The sequence below is a fragment of the Mobula birostris genome, chromosome 1 (genome assembly GCF_030028105.1).
Source record: "Mobula birostris isolate sMobBir1 chromosome 1, sMobBir1.hap1, whole genome shotgun sequence".
Lineage (NCBI taxonomy): Eukaryota > Metazoa > Chordata > Chondrichthyes > Myliobatiformes > Myliobatidae > Mobula > Mobula birostris.
Genome location: NC_092370.1, coordinates 148,951,513 through 148,978,077, shown reverse-complemented (window position 1 = coordinate 148,978,077; position 26,565 = coordinate 148,951,513). Strand labels below are relative to the sequence as shown.

The 26,565-nt window shown below is 44.6% G+C and overlaps 2 protein-coding genes across 13 annotated transcripts in view; one reads left to right on the top strand and one right to left on the bottom strand.

The window, feature by feature from the left end:
• Positions 1 to 26,565, bottom strand: part of heatr4 (HEAT repeat containing 4) — a 215,762-nt gene that overhangs the window by 22,854 nt on the left and 166,343 nt on the right. The window lies entirely within an intron of this gene.
• Positions 1 to 26,565, top strand: part of znf106a (zinc finger protein 106a) — a 125,801-nt gene that overhangs the window by 95,218 nt on the left and 4,018 nt on the right. For 2 of the 4 annotated variants that reach the window (XM_072263475.1, XM_072263455.1), the window contains 9 exons: positions 118 to 919; positions 1,639 to 1,694; positions 2,300 to 2,445; positions 8,270 to 8,404; positions 9,037 to 9,153; positions 17,668 to 17,859; positions 18,190 to 18,252; positions 21,612 to 21,731; positions 22,335 to 22,406. In XM_072263475.1, the coding sequence (XP_072119576.1) occupies positions 118 to 919; positions 1,639 to 1,694; positions 2,300 to 2,445; positions 8,270 to 8,404; positions 9,037 to 9,153; positions 17,668 to 17,859; positions 18,190 to 18,252; positions 21,612 to 21,731; positions 22,335 to 22,406 (1,703 nt within the window). Of the gene's footprint in view, positions 1 to 117; positions 920 to 1,638; positions 1,758 to 2,299; positions 2,446 to 8,269; positions 8,405 to 9,036; positions 9,154 to 17,667; positions 17,860 to 18,189; positions 18,253 to 21,611; positions 21,732 to 22,334; positions 22,407 to 26,565 lie in introns of those variants that run through there. The other 2 variants (XM_072263466.1, XM_072263482.1) reach the window with 2 other exon arrangements.

Genomic DNA, 26,565 nt, shown 5'->3' with positions numbered 1-26,565 from the left:
TTCTCCAGTTACAGGGACAATGTGTAATGTCACATAGGAAGTGAAAGTTACTGCTGTTGATGCTTCCTCTATCCTGTATGCTATGTGAGGCTTACATCTCCCATCCTGTTTCTGCAGGTGAAGTTACATCAGCTGGGTTCCCCATAATCACACTGCCTTCATCTCTCCAACATATGACTGAGGGCTTCCCACCACCGGGCCATAGAGAGGAGGCTGTTGTGGTGCACCAGACAAGGGATCACAATGCAAAGACTGGCACTGCCACTCCTGTATCTGACCAGAGGTCAGGGGCTGAGCCTGCAACATATGAACAAAGAGAGTTATTTGCTGTGCCAGAGAACCATAGCTTCTTGCTAACGGACAAGCACCATAAGGGCCCCAGGTTTCTGGGGAGGGACGATAAGAGCCAGGGAAGTGAACTACAACAGGAGGTTGAGTCCTCCATAATTCCCTCCGACAGCAAAAGCTCCAAGAAGAAAAAGAAATTCAGGAAGAAAAAGTCTCGAGCGGCCCAAGCAGGGGAGAATAGCGACACAGAGCAGGATGCAGAGCTCATCCGACCTCAACGCAAACTGAAGAACAAGAAGGTCACCAAGGCAAAGGTCACAACCTCAACCCATAAAGAGTCAGATGAACCCCTGGTGTTCAGGACCAGAGGCTGTCAGAAAGAGGAGAGCAAGATGCGGAGTGCCTCCACAGACAGTGATTCCTCTGTCGAACTTCTGGAAGTTAGCAACCCCACCTCAGAAGTGGTAGCTATTGAGTCTTTGGAATCTGGCAATGAGCGGCCTGACAGTCCACCTAAGAGAGAGCGGGCGGCCAGGGCTCGAGGCAGTGCTGCTCACCTGAAGGCAGCCTATGATGAGGTGACCTCAACCAGCGAAATAGGGACGAGTTGTACTGATGTGGCCACCAGAAGGTGAGATGTCCTGCGAAAAATGAGCTCCCCTCACACCCAGAGTAGAAGACCATCATCCTCAACTGGTTCAATCTCCCCACCCAACTTCCTCCAGCTCACTGGTTATCCATGCCTCTCCAGTATCACTTCTTCCTCCAGCCGTACACTTTGCTGGAGGTTCCACCTTCAGCAGTTGTGGCTCAGAGTTGTAGGAACCCCATCCTCTTGTCACTCCCCACTTAACCCTCCCTGTCTCGCCCTCCCATCCACACCCCTCCATCCTTACTGCCTTAACACTCCTTGTCTCACCCTCCCCTCCACACCCCTCCATCCTCCCTGCCTTAACCCCTCCCCTCGACATCCCTCCACCCTCCCTGCCTTAACCCTCCCTGTCTCACCCTCCCCTCGACGCCCCTCCATCCTCCCTGCCTCAACCCTGCTGTCTCAGTCCCCCTTCTCCGTTTCTTCAACTGATCTGTTACTGTCCCTTCCCCTCCTTCCCTTGCCCCCCACTCAGCCCCACCCTCTGCATTGTGCTTCATTTTGTACCCCCCCCCCCAGTTTCCCACCCGATTGGAATGCTTCTCTGTGAGCTACAGCAGAGAGTGTAGGGGTGTTCTCTCTGATGTCTGTAATTGGTGGATGAACAAGATAGGGCAGGCAGTGGGGATAGGTACAGTATTCTGTGACATTAAGTACCTATCGGTTTCATGCAAAAACATTTTTTTGTCTTTAAATAGTGTGGCTGAGACTCAAACTCCTGTGTCTTCACAGAAGGAATCGAGGAACACATCAGGTATCAACAACTTAGAAACCCGATGTTCGTTCTGTGCACCACGTCTGTCCATCCTATCCCTATGTGAGCACCCACTGTCTGAGTAACTTCTGATTCATGTGGCCTTAGACAGAAATAAAAGCAGGACTCGGCATTCAGACTCTACCTCCCACCACCCCCCACAACTCCTCACACCACTCCTGGGTAATTGGCCTACTGGCCGTGAGATTGGGAGCAGGGATATACACAGTAATAATCAGCATATTTGGTCCTGCACTTAAAAATCTACAGTATATAAACAATTTACTTTAGTAAATCTGCTGCAATGGCCATAAGCTGTAAATATCTGATGCCTAGCAGGTTCTGTGAATGGATTCCATGCTTACCTATGTTCTGGGATAACCTGGTCACCTCTCATGCATTGTTCCAAAACTTAGAATTAACCCTTAGCTGTAATTTCCTGCCAGAGATAGCAGCAACATCTACACTCCTAACTGCCCAGAGAAGGGTGGAGCTTGGATTTCCAGGTCAAATCTAACAGAGTTACAGCTGGAATGGCCTCAGAAATGGGAAGATTGAGGCTTGGTAATGTGGAGTGTTACTGCTGGTGTGTGCCTCTATTTTAGAAATGTCCTCTGATGACGGGGAAGAGGAAGATCCAACCGAGGGAGTATTCGAGAGTCACCAAGCAGCTGTAAATGCCATGCAGATACACAGTGGCCAACTCTACACCTGTTCAGCTGATAAAACAGTGCGCGTCTACAGTCTGACGGTGAGGCACATCTAAAAAGACTTCAGTTTGCTTGTTGGTTTATTCAGAGACTTCGTTTTCATGAGAGGTTTTTGTTGCTGCTTGTTGTGGGGGGTGATTTGAAGGTTATCCCTGTGAGCCAAAGATGATTAATTTTACTTGTGTTAGTGATTACGATGTGCCTGATCGGTTTGAGGAAATAGCTGTACTTTTCATCTCCCTGTACTCGTTCCATTAATGGGCCCTATCCAGTACTTTAAAGCACCAGCTGATTCCTTCCTCCCACAGTGACTTGCTGGCTTCATGCTCCTGTTGTTTAAGTTGTTCTTCCTTGGAAAACCCCTTTACCTTCCTCGTGGTTCCACTAACTGTGCATCTCCAAGAACCTTTATCATCTGTGTTATGTTTCTTGTATTACAGTCAAATAGCACAGAAACAGGCTGCTCAGTCCACCATTCCAGTGTTGAGTGGAATATCAATAGGCATAGGTTTATGGTAAGGAGAGGTCAGTCTAAAAGAGATACAGTATTTGGGCAAGTATTTTTTTACACAATGTGGATGCAGATCTCATAGTAGCATTTAAGAAGCATCTATACAGGCACATGAAAAGGCAGGATATAGGCCATTTGCAGATAGATGGAATTAATTTAATTTGGCATTGTGGTTGGCACAGACATTTATTCTGTGTTATTGACCCAGCCTCCACTACACTCTTATACATTGTGTTCCAGCTTCCAACCACCCTCTGGGTTAAATAATTCTTCCTCAGATTTCCTGTACACCTTGTATTTATCTGCAAGGCAGAAAGTTTCTGTCCCAGAAGGTGTACCTGATCAAGTACTGAAGACGTGTCCTAATCAACTGGCAGTCTGAGGTGCCTACCTACTTTGAATCAGGAATCAGTTGTCCTGGTGCCTAAGCAGACTATAGTAGCCTGGTTCAATGCCTGTTGTCTGGTTGCACTTACATCCACCACGATGAAGTGCTTTGAGAGGCTGGTTGTGTGGCGTATGAATTCCTGCCTGAGGAGTGACCTGAATGCATTCCTGTTTGCTTACTGTCGCAACAGGTGCCATTTCACTGGCTGTGCACTCAGCTCCGGAATGCCTGGACAATGAAGGTGCATGTATCAGGATGCTCAGCATTCAACACTACTATCTGTACAAAACTCATCACTAAGTTCCAACATCTCGGCATCAGTCCCTCCTTGTGTAACCGGATCCTTGATTTCCTCACTGGCGGTTCCCAGTTAGTTTGGATTGGCAAACTGTGTAACCCCTCCACACTTACCATCAGCACAGGTTAACCACGAAGCGATGTGCTAAGTCCCTGCTCTATGTGTTGTATACATGTGATTGTGTTGCTAAATACAGCTCCAATGCCTTATTTAAGTTTGCTTATGACACCACTGGTTGTTGGCCAAATCAAAGGTGGTGATGAATCGACATATAGGAGGGAGATTGAAAATCTGGTTGAGTGGTGTCACGCAACCTCTCATTCAATGGAAGCAAAGACATGATTATTAACTCTGGGAGGAAGAAGCCAGAGGGCCATGAGCCAGTCCTCATCAGGGGAATGGAGATGGAGAGGGTCAGTAACTTCTAAGTACCTTTCATTAGTGCATCAGCCCTGGGACCAGCAAATAAGTGCCATCACAAAAAAAGGCATGATAGCACCTCTATTTTCTTAGAAGTTTGTATCTACAGAGGTTTGTTAAAGATTTTGGTGACATGTCAGATCTACACATAGTGAAGAATATCCTGACTGGCTGCATCATGGACTGGTATGAAACACCAATGGGGAGGAAAGGAAAAAGTCTACAGAAAGTGGTGGACAGAACCCAATCCATTACATGCAAAACCCTCCCCACCATTGAATTCAACATGGAGTACTGCCACAAAAAAGCATTTATCCATCCCCAAAGATTCCCGCCATCCAGACTATATCCTCTTCCTACTGCTATCAGGTAGGAGATAAAGAAGCCTTGGGTCCCACACTGTCTTTGTTATCCTATAACCATCAGGCTCTTGAATTGGCATGGATAAATTCAACAACCACTACTCTGAACTGATTCTATGTCCTACAGACTCACTTTAAAGGGCTCTTTAAAACTCATGCTCTCAGCATTATTTTTTCATTTGTTGTCTCTTTTTATGTACAGATTTTAATAAAGTCTTATGTATTTCTTTTTATTGTAAATGCCTGCAAGAAAATGAATCAGAATCAGCTTTATTATCACAGGCATGTGACGTGAAATTTGTTACCTTAGCAGCAGCAGTTCAATGCAATACATAATCTAGCAGAGACAGAAAAAAAATAAATAAAACAATAATAAACAAGTAAATCAATTATGTATATTGAATAGATTATTAAAAAATGTGCAAAAACAGAAATTCTGTATATTTAAAAAAGTGAGGTAGTGTCCAAAGATACAATGTCCATTCAGGAATCGGATGGCAGAGGGGAAGAAGCTGTTCCTGAATCAGTGAGTGTGTGCCTTCAGGCTTCTGTACCTCCTACCTGATGATAACAGTGAGAAAAGGGCATGCCCTGGGTGCTGAAGGTCTTTAATAATGGAAGTTTCCTTTCTGAGACACCGCTCCCTAAAGATGTCCTGGGTACTTTGTAGGCTAGTGCCCAAGATGGAGCTGACTAGATTTACAACCTTCCACAGCTTCTTTTGGTCCTGTGCCCCTCCATCCCAGACAGTGATGCAGCCTGTCAGAATGCTTTCCACGGTACAACTATAGAAGTTTTTGAGTGTATTTGTTGACATGCCAAATCGCTTCCTGATGGCAGCATGGCCTGGGTGGTGAAGATCTTTGATGACGGAATCTCTATATAGCGCATAATAATGTGTACATTAATAAATTTACTTTACCTATGCTGTCTATTTTTAAAAACCTATGATTTGGGAAAAGATTCCTACTGTCTATGCTATCTGTGCCCCTCACTATTTTTAAAAACATCATTCAAGCAACCCTCTGCCTCTTCCACTCCCAAGAAAAGTTTGGGGCACCAGTGTAGTATAATGGTTTCCGCAACACTATTGCAACTCGAGGGTTGGAGTTTGGAGTTTTAGTCTGGCACTGTCTGTAAGGAGTTTGTATGATTTCTGAGCGCTCCGGTTTCCTCCCAGAGTCCAAAGACATGTTGGTTAGTAGGTCATTGTAAATCAAAGTTCAAAGTAAAATTTAGTATCAGATTACAAACATGTTATGCCTTGAGGTTCTCTTTCCTGCTGACATGCTCAGCAAATCTATAGAATAACAAATGTAACAGGACCAATGACAGATCAACTAGAGTGCAGTAGACAACAAACTGTGCAAATGCAAATATAAATAAATAGCAATAAATAATGAGAGCATGCAATTACAAGATAAAGACTCCTTAAAGTGAGACCATCGGTTGTGGAAACACCAGGAATAGAATGAGTGTAGTTATCCCTTTTTGTTCAAGAGCCTGATGGTTGATGGTAGTAGCTGTTGTTGAACCTGGTGGTGAGAGTCCTGAGGCACTTGTACCTTCTGCCTGATGACAGCAGCGGGAAGTGAGCATGGCCTGGGTGGTGAAGATCTTTGATGACGGATGCTGCTTTCCTGTGACATTGTTTCATGTAGATGTGCTTTATGGTTGGAAGGGCTTTACCCATGATGTACTGGGCTGAACCCACTACCTTTTGTAGGTTCTTCCGCTCAGAGGCATTGATGTTCCCATAACAGGTCATAATACAGTAAGCTTTCCACCAAGCATTTATAGAAGTTTGTCAAGGTTTTTGACATGCCATCTCTGCAGACTCCTAAGGAAGTAGAGGTGCTTTTTTGCAATTACACTTATATGATGGGTCCTCTGAGATACTGACACCCAGGAATTTAAAGTTACTGACCCCCTCCACCTCTGATGAGGACTGGCTCATGGGTCTCTGGTTTCCCTTTCCTGAAGTCTACAATCAGTTCCTTGGTCTTGCTGACATTGAGAAGTTCTAGTTATGACACCACTCAGCCAAATTTTCAATCTCTGTCCTGTATGCTGATTCATCACCCCCTTTGATACAGCTCACAACAGTGGTGTCGTCGGCAAACTTGTATATGGTGTTGGAGCTGTATTTAGCCACACAATCATAGATGCAAAGTGCGTAGAAAAGGACAGGTATGTTACATCCGGAGTTTCTCCGGTTAGCGGATGATTTCCCTCCACGTCTCTCTGACGTAGTGGGGAACCGCGTACGAGGCAAGTTACAGCAGTGGTTTGCCATTGCCTTCTGCCGGGTGAGTTTCCAAAGAGATCACCAGCTCGTAACCCAGCACGGATGGAAAGCGTGCAGGGGAGCCGGCTGGATTCGAACCGGGGATCTTTTGTCCTGAAGTCCGATGCTGATGCCACTACGCCACCAGCCGGGTCAAAGTGGCTAGAGCAGGGGGCTGAACACTCATCCCTATGGTGCACCGGTGCTGATGGAAATTGTGGAGAAGATGATTTTGCCAGTCCAAACTGACTGGGGTCTAGAAGTGAGGAAATTCAGGATCCAATTGTACCAGGGGGTATTGAGGCCAGGTCTTGGAGTTTACTGATTAGTTTTGAGGGGAAGATGGTATTAAATGCTGAGCTGTAATTCATAAAGAGCATCCTGATGTATGCACCTTTGCTGTCCAGATGTTGCAGAGTTGTGTGAAGAGCCAATGAGATAGCGTCAGCTGTGGACCTGTTCTGGTGGGTGAATTGGAGCGGATCCAAGTCACCACTCAGGAGCTGTTATGTTTCAACACCAGTCTCTCAAAACACTTCATCACTGTGGTTGTAAGTGCCACTTGGTTATATTCATAAAGATAGGTTACCATGTTCTTCTTGGGCACCGGTATGACTGAAGCCTGCTTGAAGCAGGTGGGAACACACACTGCCGAAGCGAGAGGTTGATCAGCACAGGTCTTCAGTACTCGGCCAAGTACTCCATCCGGACCAGATGCTTTCCTTGGATTCACCCTCTTGCACAGAGCTCGTTCATCATCGTCAGATATGAGGACCAAAGGATCATTGGGAGATGTGGGGGTGCACGATGGTTCTGCCCTGTTCTGGTGGTCAAAGCGAGCACAGAGGCCTTATAGAGCTCATCTGGAAGCAAAGCTCGTCTGTCCCCTAATTTGCTAGATTTAACTTTGTAGCTTATGGCATTCAAACCCTGCCACAGCTATCGAGCAGTCCTTGGTGATTCCACTCTTAATCTGGATTCTCCACCTCGCCCATGAGATGGCTTTCCAGAGATCATACCTGCATCTCGTAACATTCTTGAATTCTGCTGATCTAGCTCCCAGCAAATTCTGGATTTCATGGTTCATGCAGGGCTTCTGATTGGTTTCATGCGGACACACTCATCTACAGCTGTTTAATAAAGTCTGTAAATTGTCCTGTGATTAGGCTGGGTTTAAATAGGTGGGTTGCTGGGCAGTCCAGCTTGTTTTTAAAATTTAAAAAAGCAAAACCCAGCCTATCCATTCTCTATTCTTGACTGAAATGTTGCATCCCAGGCAGCATCCTGCTCAATCTCCTCAGCATCCTCTCCAATATATTTATTCTCTTTAAAAATCTTCAAGAAAATTCATGCCCACCATTTCAATTGTTCCCATCTCCTCCAGATTCCTTGAATTTGGTTGTCAGGCAATGGATATAGTGTGGATATATAAAAATTTGAAAGCATTGGCTAAAGAGGTGTATGAGAGCCTTGGACCAGTGGTAACTTTGAGTTCCTAAGGGTTTTGCACTGTTATAAAAATCAAACTTAGTTGTTTTTCTGAACAAACGTTTTGTTAGATGCAACTTTGGCCTGGGGATTTGTTTGCACTTTTTTCAGAGTCGGCAGTGTGTGGGTACGTTTGAGCCACACAGTACCAAGGTGAACTGCTTACTGATTATACAACTGCAAGGAAAGACTGCGTGCCTGTACACTGGATCCAGTGACCATACCGTCCGATGTTATGATGTAAAGGTATTTGTGGATTATTTAGCTCTCTCATTAATACCAACAGTCTTGGGGATTAGTTGACCTTCACCCAGCCCCTCATTCAATTAAATAATGTCTGACCTGTGTAAGAGTTATGGCTTAAATTTTCAGGCTGTGCATCCCTGTTGTGAACTCTTTCACCAAAGACCCTTCATCAGAACTACATCGTTATCATCAGATGAAGGGTCTTGGCCCGAAGTATCGACACTACTCTTTTCCATAGTCACTGTGACATAACAGCAGCAGCAGCCATTGGTCTGTGAATCATGTTATCCAGAATGCTGTGTCAAGACAACTCTCAGCCATTGCCGGACTGGCAAATCCTGCTGTCTGGAGGTTGTTGGGCACTTGCTGATCATGTTCTGTCCAGCTGGTAGTTAACACTAGCACCAACATTGCCCAATGGCAGTGTGTGGCAAAGAGAGCCTTGAGGAATTGATCAGCTCCTGGTGCAGATTTGGTGTCATTTCCAGTTGTAATGGGGTGCATTCCACATTGCATTTCTGGGAATGAGGGGGAGTCTATTTCCTTACCTTTCATGGACAACTCGTGCTGTTGTTACTATTGGTTTTGCTATAATCAGATCTCATTTTCAATTCTCCTTCCAATTTGAGCAGACCAAAGTTCGTCTGGACCAGTTCACATTGACAGACCGGGTGTTGAGTCTACACAGTCGGTGGAGAATCTTATACATTGGGCTAGCAAATGGAACTGTGTTCACCTTCAGTGTCAAGGTCAGTTCCTACAGATACTAGCTGCTGTATTACCATTACTGTTTTATTCCCTTTGGTACAGTAAAACTCCAATCATCCGATACCCTTGCAAATTTGGTGCCAGACTACCAGACTAGCATATTTTTCAGATTGTGGAATTAATTTCCAAACACACTTTTAATTCCCTTTTTTTTTTGTACATATTACAGTTAGTATATTTTTTCTGGGGAAACATGTGAGCTTAGAGACATTAAGGTAGTGGTCGCCAACCAGTCGATCTTTGAGACTTTCCCAGTAGATCCCGAAAAAAATGAAAAAAATAAATAAATACACAAATACCGTTGTAATGTGAGCATTATAAAAATAAGTAATACCAATTAGAATAATGGTAATATAGTAATACTCCGGCTACTGAAAGCTGTTTGTAAAGACAGATTGTTTCCGGTTGCGGGGTTTTAATTCCGTTCTTTTTGCCCAGTGCGCATGTGTATAGCTCCCCGCCATGCACCATAGTGGAAAAGACCAGAAGTAAAACCTCGCAACATGGAAGCAACCTCTCTTTACAAACAGCTTTCCATAGCCACGTAGCTACAGAATTGCTAGATTGCCATTATCCTAATTTGTATTAACTTATCTTTATAATGTTCACATTACAACACTTCTCCCCCTTTAAATTCCAACATTCCCCAAATGTAAATAACTGGGAAACAAAAAACGGTGCGTACCTCTGAAACTTATACGTGTCTCAGTAACAGCTTACCAATACAAAACACCTGAAAAACGTGGCAGATTCAACATTCAGTCTAACAAAGGAAACTGTCCATTCAAATATTCAATCTGTCAGGTGGTTTTCGAGGGCACTGTGGTGCAATGGATGACAATTATGAAATCTAACTACAGGAGCTGTTTTACTGACAGACACCTCACAGACTGTCTCAGACTGTAGCTATGTCTGTAGTTATGAGCCAAATTCCAGGAAACTAGCAGAAAGTATTCAGCCCCAGTCATCACACTGAGTGCAACAGTCAATTTTTATTCATTTATTTTTCGTGTTGAAATAAAATTAAATAATGGAACATAGAATTAAAGGCGTAATGTGAGCATTATAAAAATAAGTAATACTAATTAGGGTAATTGTAATATAGCAATACTCCAGCTACTGAAAGCTGTTTGTAAAGAGAGATTGTTTCCGGGTTGCGGGGTTTTACTTCTGGTCTTTTCTGCCCGGTGTGCATGCGTGTGACTAAACGATTTAGTAGGTCGATCTTGCCTTTCACTAAGGCTGAAGTAGGAGATCTTGGGCTTAAAAAGGTTGGTGACCACTACATTAAGGGATACAAGACCCCAGTGTGTTTAGAGGAATTGAAGGGGAGCAGGGTTCCTAGTGGAGGGGGCCTCAGAATATGATCCCTGGAATTTACAGGGAGTGTGGGAATGGGGTCCTGGTGAGTTTGCAAGGAGCATTGGAATGGACTCTCAGTGCTTACAGCGACTTTGAGTTTCCAGTTAATGTGAGAACAGGGTCCTGTTGCATTTACAGTGAGTGCAGCAATGGGGCCTCAGTGTTTACTGGGAGTATGGGAATGGGATTTATGTATTTACAGGAAGTGTGCGAATAGGCTTCCTGTGTTAAGCTGTGATTTCAGGATACTGCTCTGTTTACAGGGATTTTGGGAGTAGGGGCTTGGTGAATTTCTAAGGAGTGTGACCGTGGTGAGCCGATTGAAAGCATTTAGAGCTGTAGTGTTTTAAAGCACGGAAGCAGACCCTTTGGCCCAACTCATTCTTTGTGACCGACTTTGCAGAGTCACTGAGCAGAGGCAAGTTATTCGACACATTGCGTCTGCTCCACCATTTGATCATTATAGATTTTCCCTCTCAACCCCAGTTTCCTGCCTTTTCCCCATGTCCTTTGATGCTCTTACTAATGAAGAACCTATCAACCTCCACTTTAAGTGCACCCAATGTCTTGGCCTCCACAACTATATGTGGCAATGAATTCCACAGATTCACCATCCTCTGAATAAAGAAATTGCTACTCATTTCTGTTCTAAAGGGATGTCCTGTGCTGAGGCTGTGCTCTCTGGTCCTAGACATTCTCCCTATTGGAAACATCCTCTCCACATCCACTCTGTCTCGGCTTTTCAATATTCAATGAGATTCCGCACCCCCCCCCCCTCCACCAGTTCTTCTAAAAATCCAGTGAGTTCAGGCCCAGGGCCATCAAACACTCCTCACGTGTTAACACTTTCATTTTTGGGATCATTCTTGTGAATCTCCTCTGAACCGTCTCCAATGCCAGCACATCATTTCTTAGATACAGGGCCTAAAACTGCTCCCAATACTCCAAATGCAGTCTGACCAGTGCCTTATAAACCCTTAGGGTTACGTCCTTGCTTTTATATTCTAGTCCTCTCGAAGTGAATGCTAATAATACACTTGCCTTCCTCACTGCTAACTCAACCTGCAAGTAAACATTTAGGGAATCCTGTATGAGGGCTGTCAAGTCTCTTTGCACCTCTGATTTCTGAATTTGCTTCCTATTTAGAAAATAGTCTATGCTTGTATTCCTTTACCAAAGTGCATTACCATACACATTCCTACACTACATTCCATCTGCTGCCACTTTGCAACCTGTCAGTCCATTTGCAGACTCCCTGCTTCCTCAACATCATCTGGCCTCCACCTATCTTCATATTGTCTGCAAACTTGGTCATAAAACCATCATTTTTGTCATCCAGATAACTGACACGTGAAGTGGAAAAAAAAGCTGTTCTAACACTGACTCCTGCAGAACACCACTAGCCACTGGTAGCCAACCAGAAAAGGCACCCTTTATTGCCAATTTTTGCCTCCTGCCTGGCAGCCCATCTGCTATTCACGTTAGTATCTTTACTATGGCTTCTTGTTTAGCAGCCTCATGTGAGGCAGAACTTTGACTCAGTTTCCCAGGACCCAGATTCACTTGATGGGAATCATCTTCTGAGGTTGGTGGAGAGGGAAGAGTTAATCAGCACAAATCCAAAACCCCTACCCACACTCTCTGTGAATTTTTGGTGCCCGATCCCACCCCTCCCAGCAAGACAGGTTACATTTGGAGCATCGCTTCTAAACCACACTTCTCCATCGTGAGGAATGAGCAGCTCTCCTCAGAAGGGGCATCACATACCCAACACGTATGCAGTTGAAAGAGTTCTCCCTTCCCTGCCCATGATGCTGAGACCAGGATCTGCTCCCGATCCAGACGCTCCTAGAATCCTTCCCATTCACCTCATTCTCACACAATTCTCAGGAATCTCCACTGCCACTTCACATTAAGGTCAGTTTTGCATCACCCTGAGAACGCAGAGCGCCCTCCCCATTCTTCATTTTGCCAGTGGCCCACCACCGTTCCCCTACCGCCTTGCCCTTAAGAAAAGCCCCTCACCCCATACCACTTTACGCCAACCTCCGTTCCTGTGGGAGGAGCTTTCAGAGCCATGGGCCTGCCCTGCCAGCACTCACAGACACCCCAGTACAGCACCACACTTACTGGCACACTGTCAGTAAATCTGGAATAGAGCACTTACAAGCTTGTCCCATTTGCCTGCATGTAATGCAGGGGCTCCCAGCCTGGGATTCAGACTCCTTGCTTAATGGTATTGGGCCGTGACGTATAAAAGGCTGAGAACCCCTGGTCTAAACTTTTCTGTGCTGTATAACTCTATGACTCTAAGTGTTAGTTGTCATTTTCATGGCTTCTCCATTTTACTACTGAATGATTGTACAGCTGCCTCTTCTCTCACTGAATAGTCTTCCTTCCTCCCAACACACAATTGAAATTGTATTCTTTCCTTCTCACTGATACCTCAAGCTCTTTTCCACATCCACAGCAGGAGTGAGTGCCATTGCTATTACAAAGGAAAAAGTGCTAGACGAACTCAAAGGTCTTAAGGTGGCTAAGCCACCTGGACCAGACAGACTACATCCCAGAGTTATGAGAGAGGTTGCTATAGAGATAATGGATGCATTGGTCATGATTTTTCAGGAATCACTTGATTCTAGCATGGTCCCGGAGGACTGGAAAATTGCAAATATCACTCTCTTCTTCAAGAGGAGAGGAAGACAAAAGAAATTAAATTATTGGCCAATTAGCCTAACCTCAGTGGTTGGGAACGTGTTGGAGTCCATTATTAAGGATGACGTTTCAAGAGAACTCAGAGACTAATGATAAAATAAATCAGTCAGTATGGTTTCTGTGAGGGGAAATCTTGTCTGACAAATCAATTGGAGTTCTTAGAGAAGTAACAAGCAGGGTGGAAGGGTGGATGGACAAAGGAGAGGCAGTGGATGTCATTTACTTGGATTTTCAGAAGGGATTTGATAAAATGCCACACATGCGGCTGCTTAACAAGATAGAATCTTATGGTATTACAGGAAAGATACTGGCATGGATAGAGGAATGGCTGACTGGCAGGAGGCAGCAAGTGGGAATAAAAGGGACTTTTTCTGGTTGGCTGCCAGTGACTAGTGGTGTCCTTCGGGTCAGTATTGGAACCACTACTTTTCACATTGTTTGTCAGTGATTTGGATATTGGAACTGATGGCTCTGTGGCAAAGCTTGCGGATGATACGAAGATAGGAAGAGGGGTAGGTAGTGCTGAGGAAGCAATGCAGTTGCAGCAGGACTTGGACAAATTGGAAGAATGGGCAAAAAAGTGGCAGATGGAATACAGTGTTGGGAAATGTATGATAATGCAATTTTGTAAAAGGAACGATAGTGCGGACTATTATCTAAATGGGGAGAAGGTTCAAACATCAGAGTTGCAGAGGGACTTCGGAGTCCTCGTGCAGGACTCCCAGAAGGTTAATTTACAGGTTGTTTCTGTGGTAAGGAAGGTAAATGCAATGTTGGCATTTATTTCAAGGGGAATAGAATATAAAAGCAAGGAGATAATGCTGAGCCTTTATAAGACACTAGTCAGACTGCACTTGGAGTACATAGAACATAGAATAGTACAGCACAGTACAGGCCCTTCGGCCCACAATGTTGAGCCAATCCTCAAACCCTGCCTCCCATTTAAGCCCCCACCTTAGATTCCTCCATCTACCTGTCTAGTAGTCAACTTAAACTTCACTAGTGTATCTGCCTCTCACTGACTCAGGCAGTGCATTCCATGCACCAACCACTCTCTGAGTAAAAAATCTTCCTCTAATATCCCCCTTGAACTTCCCACCCCTTACCTTAAAGCCATGTCCTCTTGTATTGAGCAGTGGTGCCCTGGGGAAGAGGTGCTGGCTATCCACTCTATCTATTCCTCTTGTACACCTCTATCATGTCTCCTGTCATCCTCCTCCTCTCCAAAGAGTAAAGCCCTAGCTCCCTTAATCTCTGATCATAATGCATACTCTCTAAACCAGGCAGCATCCTGGTAAATCTCCTCTGTACTCTTTCCAATGCTTCCACATCCTTCCTATATTGAGATGACCAGAACTGGACACAGTAGTGTGGCCTAACCAGAGTTTTATAGAGCTGCATCATTAGATCACGACTCTTAAACTCTATCCCTCGACTTCGGCTAACACCCCATAAGCTTTCTTAACTACCCTATCTACCTGTGAGGCACTTGCAGGGATCTGTGGACATGTACCCCGAGATCCCTCTGCTCCTCCACACTACCAAGCATCCTGCCATTTACTTTGTACTCTGCCTTGGAGTTTGTCCTTACAAAGTGTACCACCTCACACTTCTCCGGGTTGAACTCCATCTGCCACTTCTCAGCCCACTTCTGCATCCTATCAATGTCTCTCTGCAAACTTTGACAATCCTCTACACTATCTACAACACCACCAACCTTTGTGTCGTCTGCAAACTTGCCAACCGACCCTTCTACCCCCATATCCAGGTTGTTAATAAAAATCACGAAAAGTAGAGGTCCCAGAACAGATCTTTGTGGGACACCACTGGTCACAATCCTCCAATCTGAATGTACTCCCTCCACCACAAATCCATATAGATCACATCCATTGCACTACCCTCATCTATATGCCTGGTTACCTCCTCAAAGAACTCTATCAGGCTTGTTAGACACGATCTGCCCTTCACAAAGCCATGCTGACTGTCCCTGATCAGACCATGATTCTCTAAATGCCCAGAGATCCTATCTCTAAGAACCTTTTCCAACAGCTTTCCCACCACAGACGTAAGGCTCACTGGTCTATAATTACCCGGACTAACCCTACTACCTTTTTTGAACAAGGGGACAATATTTGCCTCCTTCCAATCCTCCGGTACCATTCCCGTGGACAACAAGGACATAAAGATCCCAGCCAGAGGCTCAGCAATCTCTTCCCTCGCCTCGTGGAGCAGCCTGGGGAATATTCCGTCAGGCCCCGGGGACTTAGCCATCCTAATGTATTTTAACAACTCCAACACCTCCTCTCCCTTAATATCAACATGCTCGAGAACATCAACCTCACTTATATTGTCCTCACCATCATCAAGTGCCCTCTCATTGGTGAATACCGAAGAGAGGTATTCATTGAGGACCTCGCTCACTTGCACAGCCTCCAGGCACATCTTCCCACCTTTATCTCTAATCGGTCCTACCTTCACTCCTGTCATCCTTTTTTTCTTCACATAATTGAAGAATGCCTTGGGGTTTTCCTTTACCGTACTCGCCAAGGCCTTCTCATGCCCCCTTCTTGCTCTTCTCAGCCTCTTCTTAAGCTCCTTTCTTGCTTCCCTATATTCCTCAATAGACCCATCTGATCCTTGCCTCCTAAACCTCATGTATGCTGCCTTCCTCCACCTGACTAGATCTTCCACCTCACTTGTCACCCATGGTTCCTTCACCCTACCATTCTTTATCTTCCTCACCGGGACAAATTTATCCCTAACATCCTGCAAGAGATCTGTGAACATCGACCACATGTCCATAGTACATTTCCCTGCAAAAACATCATCCCAATTCACACCTGCAAGTTCTAGCCTTATAGCCTCATAATTTGCCCTTCCCCAATTAAAAATTTTCCTTTCCTCACTGATTCTGTCTTTTTCCATGATAATGCTAAAGGCCAGGGAGCAGTGGTCACTGTCCCCCAGATGCTCACCCACTGAGAGATCTGTGACCTGACCTGGTTCATTACCTAGTACTAGATCTAGTATGGCATTCCCCCAGGTTGGCCTGTCCACATACTGTGACAGGAATCCGTCCTGGACACACTTAACAAACTCTGCCCCATCTAAACCCTTGGAACTAATCAGGTGCCAATCAATATTAGGGAAGTTAAAGTCACCCATGATAACAACCCTGTTATTTTTGCACCTTTCCAAAATCTGCCTCCCAATCTGCTCCTCTATATCTCTGCTGCTACCAGGGGGCCTATAGAATACCCCCAATAGAGTAACTGCTCCCTTCCTGTTCCTGACTTCCACCCATACTGACTCAAAAGAGTATTGTCAACAGTTCTGGGCCTCATGTCTCAAAAAGGATGTCATTGGATAGAGTCCAGAAGAGGTTCACGAGGATGATTCTGAGAATGAAGGGGTTAACATATGAGGAGCGTTTGGCAACTTTGGGCCTGTTCTCACTGTAATTTAGAAGAATGCATGGGGATTTCATTGAAGCCTACCAAACGTTGAAAGGACTAGATAGGGTGGATGTGTTTCCTGTGGTGGGTGTATCCAGAACAAGAGGGCACAGCCTCAAAATTGAGGGGTGACCCTTTAGAAGAGATAAGGAGGAATTTTTTTAGCCAGAGAGTAGTAAATCTGTGGAATGCTCTGCTACAGACTGTGGTGGAGGCCAAGTCCCTGGGTATGTTTACAGCGGAAGTTGATAGTTTCTTGATCGGTCAGGACATCGTAGGATATGGCAAGAAGGCAAGTATGGGGTTGGGTGGGATCCGAGATCAGCCATGAGCAGACTCGATGGGCTGAATGGCCTAATTCTGCTCCTATGTGTTATTGTCCTATGGTCCCAGTAAGCTTTCATAGTTTGGGAAGCTGTGACAGTGTGGATTTGATGGGAACAGTGGTGTGCCCAGCTGGAGAATTCTGTGACTAGTTGGTACAGATAGAATAATAGAACAATGCACCACAGATGCTGGCCCTTTGGCTGAATAAGTCTATGCCAATTTGTGGTGATAAGCCATTTTGTCGTAATTTTCTGCATTTGGCCCATGTACCTCAGCCCCACTCCTCTATGTACGTATCCCAGTGCTGCTTCGATTTCTTGAGTTCCTCTGGCAGCTCCCTCAAGAAATTCACCACCCTCTGTGGAAAAAGTTGCCCTTCAGGCCCCTTTTAAATCTTACTCTCATCCTGAGAGTATGCCCTGTAGTTTTGAACTCCTACATTCAGGTAAAGACTTGCTATCCTCTTTATCTGTGCCTGTCATAATTTTAAACACTTCTATTACGTTGACCCCTAATCTCTCATATTCCAAGGAGTAAAGACCCAGCCTGGCCTTCCTCTCCCTATAACTCAAGCTCTTTAGTCCTGGCAACATCCTCAGCAGATCTAAGTCTTGTGTTATACTCCACTGTTCTCAGACCAACAAGCAACTGGATATGTTTGAATGTCATGGTCCACGGGCAGTCAGTTGTCTGGCAACGGCTCAGGAGGGAGCTCGCAGGCTGCTGCTGGTTGGCTCGTATGACTGCACCATCAGCGTTCGTGATGCCAGGAACGGATTACTGCTCAGGACCCTGGAAGGACACACAAAGACAGTCTTGTGCATGAAGGTATGGCTGGAGGGTCCAAGAGAGGTTGCAGAGGAGCGTAGCTTGTATATGTGTAGGACAGTGTATCTCTGTGTATGTGTGTGGAGGGCAGGGTTGGGTGTGTGGGTTGAAAGCATGTATGCTTGGGTTGGGAGCATGTGTGTGTAGTGACATGTGAGGCAGTGGAGCAGGTTCAGAGCTTGAGGATTCATGGGGGGAGACTGGTAAAGTGAGTACAGAGAGTGAAAGTTGAGTTTGAATGACAATGCAGTGGGGATGTTGGGGTTTAGTGGTGGGGGATGTATGCTGGTAGTGAGGAGAGAGGTACTGACATTTGTTGTGTGTTTCCAGGTGATAAACGACTTGGTTTTCAGTGGATCCAGTGACCAATCTGTACATGCTCACAATATCCATGTAAGTATGCTAGGTAATGTTAGAGATCTAGAAGATTATAAGGCTAATAGGAAGGAGCTTAAGAAGGAAATTAGGAGAGCCAAAAGGGACCATGAGAAGGCCTTGGCAGGCAGGATAAGAAAACCCCAAGGCATTCTACAAGTATGTGAAGAGCAAGAGGATAAGACGTGAAAGAATAGGACCTATCAAGTGTGACAGTGGGAAAGTGTGTATGGAACCAGAGGAAATAGCAGAGGTACTTAATAAGTACTTCAGTATTCACTGTGGAAAAGGATCTTGGTGATTGTAGTGCTGACTCGCAGCAGACTGAAAAGCTTGAGCATGTAGATATTAAGAAAGAGGATGTGCTGGAGCTTTTGGAAAGCATCAACTTGGATAAGTCACCGGGAATGGATGAGATGTACCCCAGGCTACTGTGGGAGGCGAGGGAGGAGATTGTTGAGCCTCTGGCGATGATCTTTGCATCATCAATGAGGACAGAACAAGTTCCAGAGGATTGGAGGGTTGTGGATGTTGTTCCTTTATTCAAGAAAGGGAGTAGAGATAGCCCAGGAAATTATAGACCAGTGAGTCTTCTTACCTCAGTGGTTGGTAAGTTGATGGAGAAGATCCAGAGAGGCAGGATTTATGAACATTTGGAGAGGTTTGATTAGGAATAGCCAGCATGGCTTTGTCAAGGGCAGGTCATGCCTTACGAGCCTGATTGAATTTTTTGAGAATGTGACTAAACACATTGATGAAGGTAGAGCAGTAGATGTAGTGTATATGGATTTCAGCAAGGCATTTGATAAGGTACCCCATGCAAAGCTTATTGAGAAAGTAAGGAGGCATGGGATCCAAGGGGACATTGCTTTGTGGATCCAGAACTGGCTTGCCCACCGAAGGCAAAGCGTGGTTGTAGACGGGTCATATTCTGCATGGAGGTCGGTCACCAGTGGTATGCCTCAGGGATCTGTTCTGGGACCCTTGCTCTTCGTGATTTTTATAAGTGACCTGGATGAGGAAGTGGAGGGATGAGTTAGTAAGTTTGCTGATCACACAAAGGTTGGGGGTGTTGTGGATAGTGTGGAGGGCTTGCAGAGGTTACAGCGGGACATTGATAGGATGCAAAACTGGACTGAGAAGTTGCAGGTGGAGTTCAACCCAGATAAGTGTGAAGTTGTTCATTTTAGTAGGTCAAATATGATGGCAGAATATAGTATTTATGGTAAGACTCTTGGCAGTGTGGAAGATCAGAGGGATCTTGGGGTCCGAGTCCATAGGACGCTCAAAGCAGCTGTGCAGGTTGACTCTGTAGTTAAGAAGGCATATGGTGTATTGGCCTCCATCAATCGTGGAATTGAATTTAGGAGCTGAGAGGTAATGTTGCAGCTATATAGGACCCTGGTCAGACCCCTCTTGGAGTTCTGTGCTCAGTTCTGGTCGCTTCACTACAGGAAGGATGTGGAAGCTATAGGAAGGGTGCAGAGGAGATTTACAAGGATGTTGCCTGGATTGGGGAGCATGCCTTATGAAAACAGGTTGAGTGAACTCGGCCTTTTCTCCTTGGAGCAACGGAGGATGAGAGGTGACCTGATAGAGGTGAATAAAATGATGGGGAGGGTGGCTAGACACCCTGCAGGACGAAAAACCTGTCAAAGGGTGGATGAACCCTCTCGTAGGGTCAGCGGCCATCTAGCAAACACGTGCCGTGAAGCGCGGAAAGGGCATCCCTTGCATCGAAACTTGGTCTGGCCATTCACTGGAACAGAACTTCCCCCAGCCGTCTTGGACCCCACCATGCCGCTGGATCTGGGAGGGGATGTCGACAGGGTGGGTCTGGACCTGTGTAACCCCCTACTCACTTAAAATCCACTCACTGTTCCTTTCTGAGGAGTGGGGTACCACCCTACTAACTGACTGAAAGGAACCATCTTCATTCTATGGAATGGATAGCTAGCTAGAGAGATAAGATGATGAGAGGCACTGATCGTGTGGATAGTCAGAGGCTTTTTCCCAGGCCTGAAATGGTTGCCACAAGAGGACACAGGTTTAAGGTGCTGGGGAGTAGGTACAGAGGAGATGTCAGGGGTAAGGTTCTTACTCAGAGAGTGGTGGAGGTGGATATGATAGGGTCTTTTAAGAGACTTTTGGATAGGTACATGGAGCTTAGAAAAATAGAGGGCTATAGTTAAGCCTAGTAATTTCTAAGGTAGAGACATGTTCGGCACAACTTTGTGGGCAGAAGGGCCTGTATTGTGCTGTAGGTTTTCTGTGTTTCTGTGTATGGAACACAATCTTCCTGAACTGTTCACTGACTGTCATCTTGGTCACAGGCTGATAGGCTGCTTTGTTTCCAGTGTTGTGTGAGTCCTTTCCAAGTCGCTCCAAACTAAATGGTGGCAGAAGGTGCAGTGACCCTCTTTCCCCCAAGCTCCCCTCCGCTCCCTATCCTGTGAAGATGAATACAAATGAACTGGAAAAGGTCAAACTAGATTATCATGAATACTGTAACTGCTGGCAATGAGTTAAAGACAAGGGCCACTTCACTTTAGGGTGGTGAACTGCTCAGTTTAACTATTTTCATCAAAATTAGTGAGAACAAGCTATTTGTTGAAAATGTTCTTATGGCTCGGGCCTTTGCAGTTCAATTCTGATGTCATCTGTAAGAAGACTGTACGTCCTCCTCATGGAATGCAGGGATTTTCTCCAGATGTTCCAGTTATCTCTCACCATTTAGTAGGTTAATTGGTCATTGTAAATATCCTGGGTTAGACTAGGGTTAAATTGGGGGTTGTTGGACAGTACGATTCAAAGGGCAGAAGGGCCTATTCTGCGCTGTCTCTCTAAATAAAATGAACAAAACAAAACAAATTAACTGGAAATTACAAAACTGAAATGCAGCCAGTGGTCAAGAATTGGAGGAAGAGAAGCTGTGCGTAGTTGGAGTTACTTGGTCTGTCTGGTGACTGGTTTCAGGGTTGTGAAATATGTGCCTTTTACCGCTCTCCAAGCAGTCAACACTCAAGGTGTGGGAGTTACTGCACAGTTAAAGCAACAGCTTTTTCATCCATGAAGCTGTAATGTGTAAACAGGGAGAAAGGGGCGTAAAAGGAGAGTGGTGTGTAACATTGAATGATGATAAAGTGGCTACTGGTACAGTGTCACAGGGGAAGAATTTAAGAACCATAGGATAATGGGAACAGTAGTGTTCTGTTGGAGGCAGATTTTCCCAACATGCAGCTTCCCTTTGTTCACTCCCTTCAAGACAGGTGTTAGTTTTGGTGATTGGAGCTGATTGAACTTGGGCATTGACCATATTTTTAGTGGATGGTGTGTGTTCAGGAATGAATTGAATAGCTCTTGCTCCTTTTCTGCAGACTGGAGAGTTGGTGCGGGTCTACAAAGGTCACAGTCATGCTGTTACAGTGGTCAACATCCTGGGCAAGGTGATGGTGACTGCGTGTTTGGACAAGTTGGTGCGTGTCTACGAGCTGCAGGTAAGGATAGTGGTGTCTGCAGGTCCAAAACAGTCTCCTCCACTGGATGGTCTTGTGTGTGAGACGTGCGGTCAATCATGGACCTTAGCCTGTCTCCAAATCACAGTTTGGCACAGGATGGTGACTGGAGCTCACGGTTCTTCTTGCAGTGATTAGAGTCTGCGATTCTCCCCCATGACATTGTTTACAACTTGCAAGAGGTTCTGTCAGGTTTACTCCTGATAATGTGATTTGCTCTTTGGCTTTGTGGATATGTGGAGGGGAAAGTAGTCTTGTGTAATGTTGTGGCCTCCTTTAGTCCTATAGCGCATTATCCCCTCACCTCTCCTTGTTCCACCAGCACAGCAGATTGGCCGCTTTTCTACTGTGATACCCTTGGTTTCAGTTGTTGTCATAGATGTTGAAATTCTTCCCCAAACATTCCCAGTTTTCATTCAAGATGACTCTTGGAATGTGCATCTTGCTGCCTGTAGTTATCAGGGTGCCCTTGGCTCTGCAGCACTTGTGATCCTGGGACTGGTGCTGGTCTTTTGACCTGTTTGGAAATTGAGGAGCCTGAGAAGCAGGAAGTCTAAAAGAATTTTTGTTTCTTCTGTTGTCTAGTCCCACGATCGCCTGCAAGTTTATGGGGGACACAAGGACATGGTGATGTGTATGGTCATACACAAGAGCATGGTGAGTGGATCATAGTCATACAGCACACTACAGGCCCCTTAGCCCACTATCTTTGTGCTGATCTTCTGTGCTTTGGTAATTCAAGTGCTCATCTAGATGTACTAACTCACTGGGGATCAGCATTCACTGCATCAACTCAGTTTCTGGATTACAGTAAATTCCATCTGCTGTGTGCTTTGCCTATTATACCAACACCTTCTTGTAAATTGGAAGCTATCCTCAGTAATCCTCACTATCAACCTCACCAATTCTTATGTCATCTGTAAATTTTCTAATCATACCTTGTACACTCATATTCAAATTCTGCATACAGCAAATAGAGCACCTTTAAATAGGCACCAGTCTCTGTGATCACAGCTTCTAATCACAAAAGCAACCCTCCACCATCACCCTCTGTCTCTTATTATCTATTTTAGATTCAATGCACCAAGTGATCCTGCATCCCATGGATCAGTCTCCTTTGTGGGACCTTATGCCTTATAGAAGTCAACATAGACTACGTCAACTACACTGCCCTCATCAAAGCACTTTTTATCTCTTAAAAATTCAGATTGTTCAAAACTGATCTCTCCCCCACCTAACAGAACCATGTTGACCATCTGTGATACCCAATTTTATCTCTACTGCCCTTGAATAATGATCATAGTTGCTGCCTTTCATTTATCAAGTACCTGATGGTGGCCTCAAGGATGTACGAGTTTGGAGCGACAGCATTGACCTATAGTTGTTATGGGGAGTAAACAAAGTTCTTAGGGACATAGATACAGCAAACTTTATACTACACAGCTATCTAAAGCATGACATGGCTTGAGGGTAAGCAGTTGGAAGGATCTAATGAAGAATTTTTTTACCCACAGGGTGGTTGGAGTCTGGAATGTACTGCTTAAGGGATAAACTCTCACAACATTTAGGAAACATCTGAATGAGCATTTGAATTAGAATCATATAGTCATTTGAATTAGAAAACTACAGCACAAAAGTAGGACCTTCGACCCACCTAGTCTGTGCTGAACTATTATTCTGCCTAATCCCATCAATGTGTACCTGGACCATAGCCCTCCTGTATCGTACTTATCCAAATTTCTCTTAAATGTTGAAACTGAACCAGCATTCACTACTTTCACAGGCAGTTCTCTCCACAATCTCACCACCCGAGTGAAGAAGCTCCCCCTCATCTCCTCTTAAACATTTCACCTTTCACCCTTAACCCATGTTCTGGTTTCACCCAACCTCAGTGTAAAAGGCCTGCTTGCATTTATCCTACCTATATCCCTCAATTTTATATACTTCTATCAAATCTCCTCTCATTCCCACACTCCAGGAAATAAACTGTAACCTATTCAATCTTTCACTGTAACTCAGGTCCTCAAGTCCCAGCAATATGTTTGTAAATTTTCTCTGCGCACTCAATCTTATTGATATATTTCTTGTAAGGAGATGACCAGAAATGGCCATAATAATCCAAATTAGACGTCATCAACATCTTGTACAACTTCAACATAACATCCCATCTCTTGTATTTAATGCTTTGATACTTTCTTTATGATCCTTTCTCCTGTGACACCACTTTCAAGGAATTATTGCTCTGTATTCTCAGATCCCTCTGTTCTACCACACCCCTCAGTGCCTTACCACTCACCGTTGTAAATTTGTTTTCCCTGGTTTGTCCTCCCAACTCCAAAGTCCTCTCAACTTGTCTGCATTAAGTTACATCTGCCACTTTCAGTTCATTTTTGCAGCTGATCCAGATCCTGCTGCAAGCTTTGATAGTCTTCCTCACTGTCCACTACATCCCCAGTCTTGGTGTCATTCACAAATTTGCTGATCCAGTTTACCACATTATTATCCACACTGTTTATATAGATGACAAACAACTATTTTGATGGTATCAGTAAAGATCTGGCAAGTGGATTGGGACAAGCTGTTTTCTGTCACAGGTGTTGTTGGTAAGTGGGAGGCCTTCAAAAGTGAAGTTTTGAGAGTACAAAGCTTGTATGTGCCTGGCAGAATAAAAGGTAATGATAACAGGTTTAGGGAACCTTGGTTTTGAAGAGAGATTGTAGTACTGGTTAAGAAGGTACATAGCAGGTATAGGTGGGTAGGAACAAATGAGGTATGGTGGAGTATAAGAAATGCAAGAGAACACAAGAAATAAATCAGAGCTAAAAGAAGGCATGAGGTTGCCCTAGCAGACAAGGTGAAGGAGGATCCGAAGAGATTCTATGGATATGTTAGAGTGAAAGGATTGCAAGGGGCAGAATTTGTCCTCCGGAGGGTCAGGATGGTAACCTATGCGTGGAATCAAAAGAGCTGGGTGTTTTTACATTTGTATTTATTCGGGAGATGGATGCAATGTCTATAGAAGTGAGGCAAAGCAGCAGTGGATCATTGCCACATACAGATTACAGAGGAGGAGATGTTTGCTGTCTTTAGGCAAATTAAGGTGGATAAATCCACAAGGCCTGACAGGATGCTCCCTTGGATCCTGTGGGAAACAAGTGCAGAAATTGCAGGGGCCCTAGCAGAATATTTAAATCATCCTTAGCGACAATTGAAGTACCAGGGGACTGGAGGACAGCCAATGTTGTTCTGCTGTTTGTAATAAAAAAGCTCTAAAAATAAACCAGGAAGTTAGAGGCTGGTGAGCCTGATATCAGTCGTGGGAAAGTTATTAGAAAGTATTCTATGGGACTGGATATTTGAGTATTTGGATAGACATGGACTGATTAGGGATAGGAAGCGTGTCTTTGTGCACAGCAGGGGTTTTTTGAGGAAGTAACCAGGAAAGTTAATGCAGGCAAGGCAGTAGATGTTGTCTGCATGGACTTTATTAAGACATTTGACAATGTCCCGCATGGGAGGCTGGCCAAGAAGGTTCAGTCTCATTAGCATTCAAGATGAGGTAGTAAATTGGATTAGACATTGTCTTTGCAGGAGAAGCCAGAGACTGGTAGTAGATGGTTGCCTCTCTGACAGGAGATCTGTGATTAGTGGAGTGTTGCGGGAATTGGTTCTGGGTCTTTTGTTGTTTGTCATCCATATCAATGATCTAGATGACGATGTGATTAACTGGATCAGAAAATTTGTGGATGACACCAAGATTGAGGGGTACTGGACAACAAGGGAGACTATCAGTGCTTGCAGCAGGATCTGGACCAGCTGGAAAAATGGGCTGAAAAATGGCAGATGGAATTTAATGCAGAAAAGTGCGAGTTGTTGCACTTCAATAGGACCAACCCGGGGAGGTCTCACACAGTGAATGATAGGACTGTAGTAGAAGAAAGGGATCTGGAAGTACAGGTTCATAATTCATTGAAAGTAGCATCACGGGTAGATATGGTTGTAAAGAAAGCTTTTGGTCCATTGGCCTTCATAAATCAAAGTATTGCGTGCAGGAGATGGGATGCTATGTTGAAGTTGTATAACACTTCAGTGAAGTCTAATTTGGAGTATTATGTGCAGTTTTGTTCACCTGCCCACAGGAAAGATGTAAACAAGGTTGAAAGAGTATTGAGAAAATTTACATGGATGTTGCCAGGACTGGAGGACCTGAGTTATAAGGAAAGATTGAATAGGTTAGGACTTTATTCCTTGGAACATACAAGATTGAGTGGAGATTTGGTAGAGGTATGAGGGGCAGCAAAGAACAAATAAGGTACTTTGATGATGAGATCTTAAATAGATGTTTTGCATCTGTATTTACTCGGGAGATAGAAACAGCCCAGAGAACTGAGGCAAACAGCAGTGAAATCATGGACCGTATATGGATTATAGTCATAGTCATACTTTATTGATCCCGGAGGAAATTGGTTTTCGTTACAGTTGCACCATAATTAATAAATAGTAATAGAACCATAAATAGTCAAATAGTAATATGTAAATTATGCTAGTAAATTATGAAATAAGTCCAGGACCAGCCTATCCGCTCAGGGTAGAGAAAAGGAGATGTGGTAGGTCATATCTAACCAATCTTATAGAGTTTTGTAAGGAAAGGCAGTAGATGTTGTCCACACACTTTAGCAAGGTCTTTGACAAGGTCCCACATGGGAGGTTGGTCAAGAAAGTTCAGTGACTAGATATTCACAGTGAGGTAATAGATTGGATTCACTATTAGCTTTGCAGGATAAGTCAGAGAGTGGTAGTGGATGATCCCCTCTGA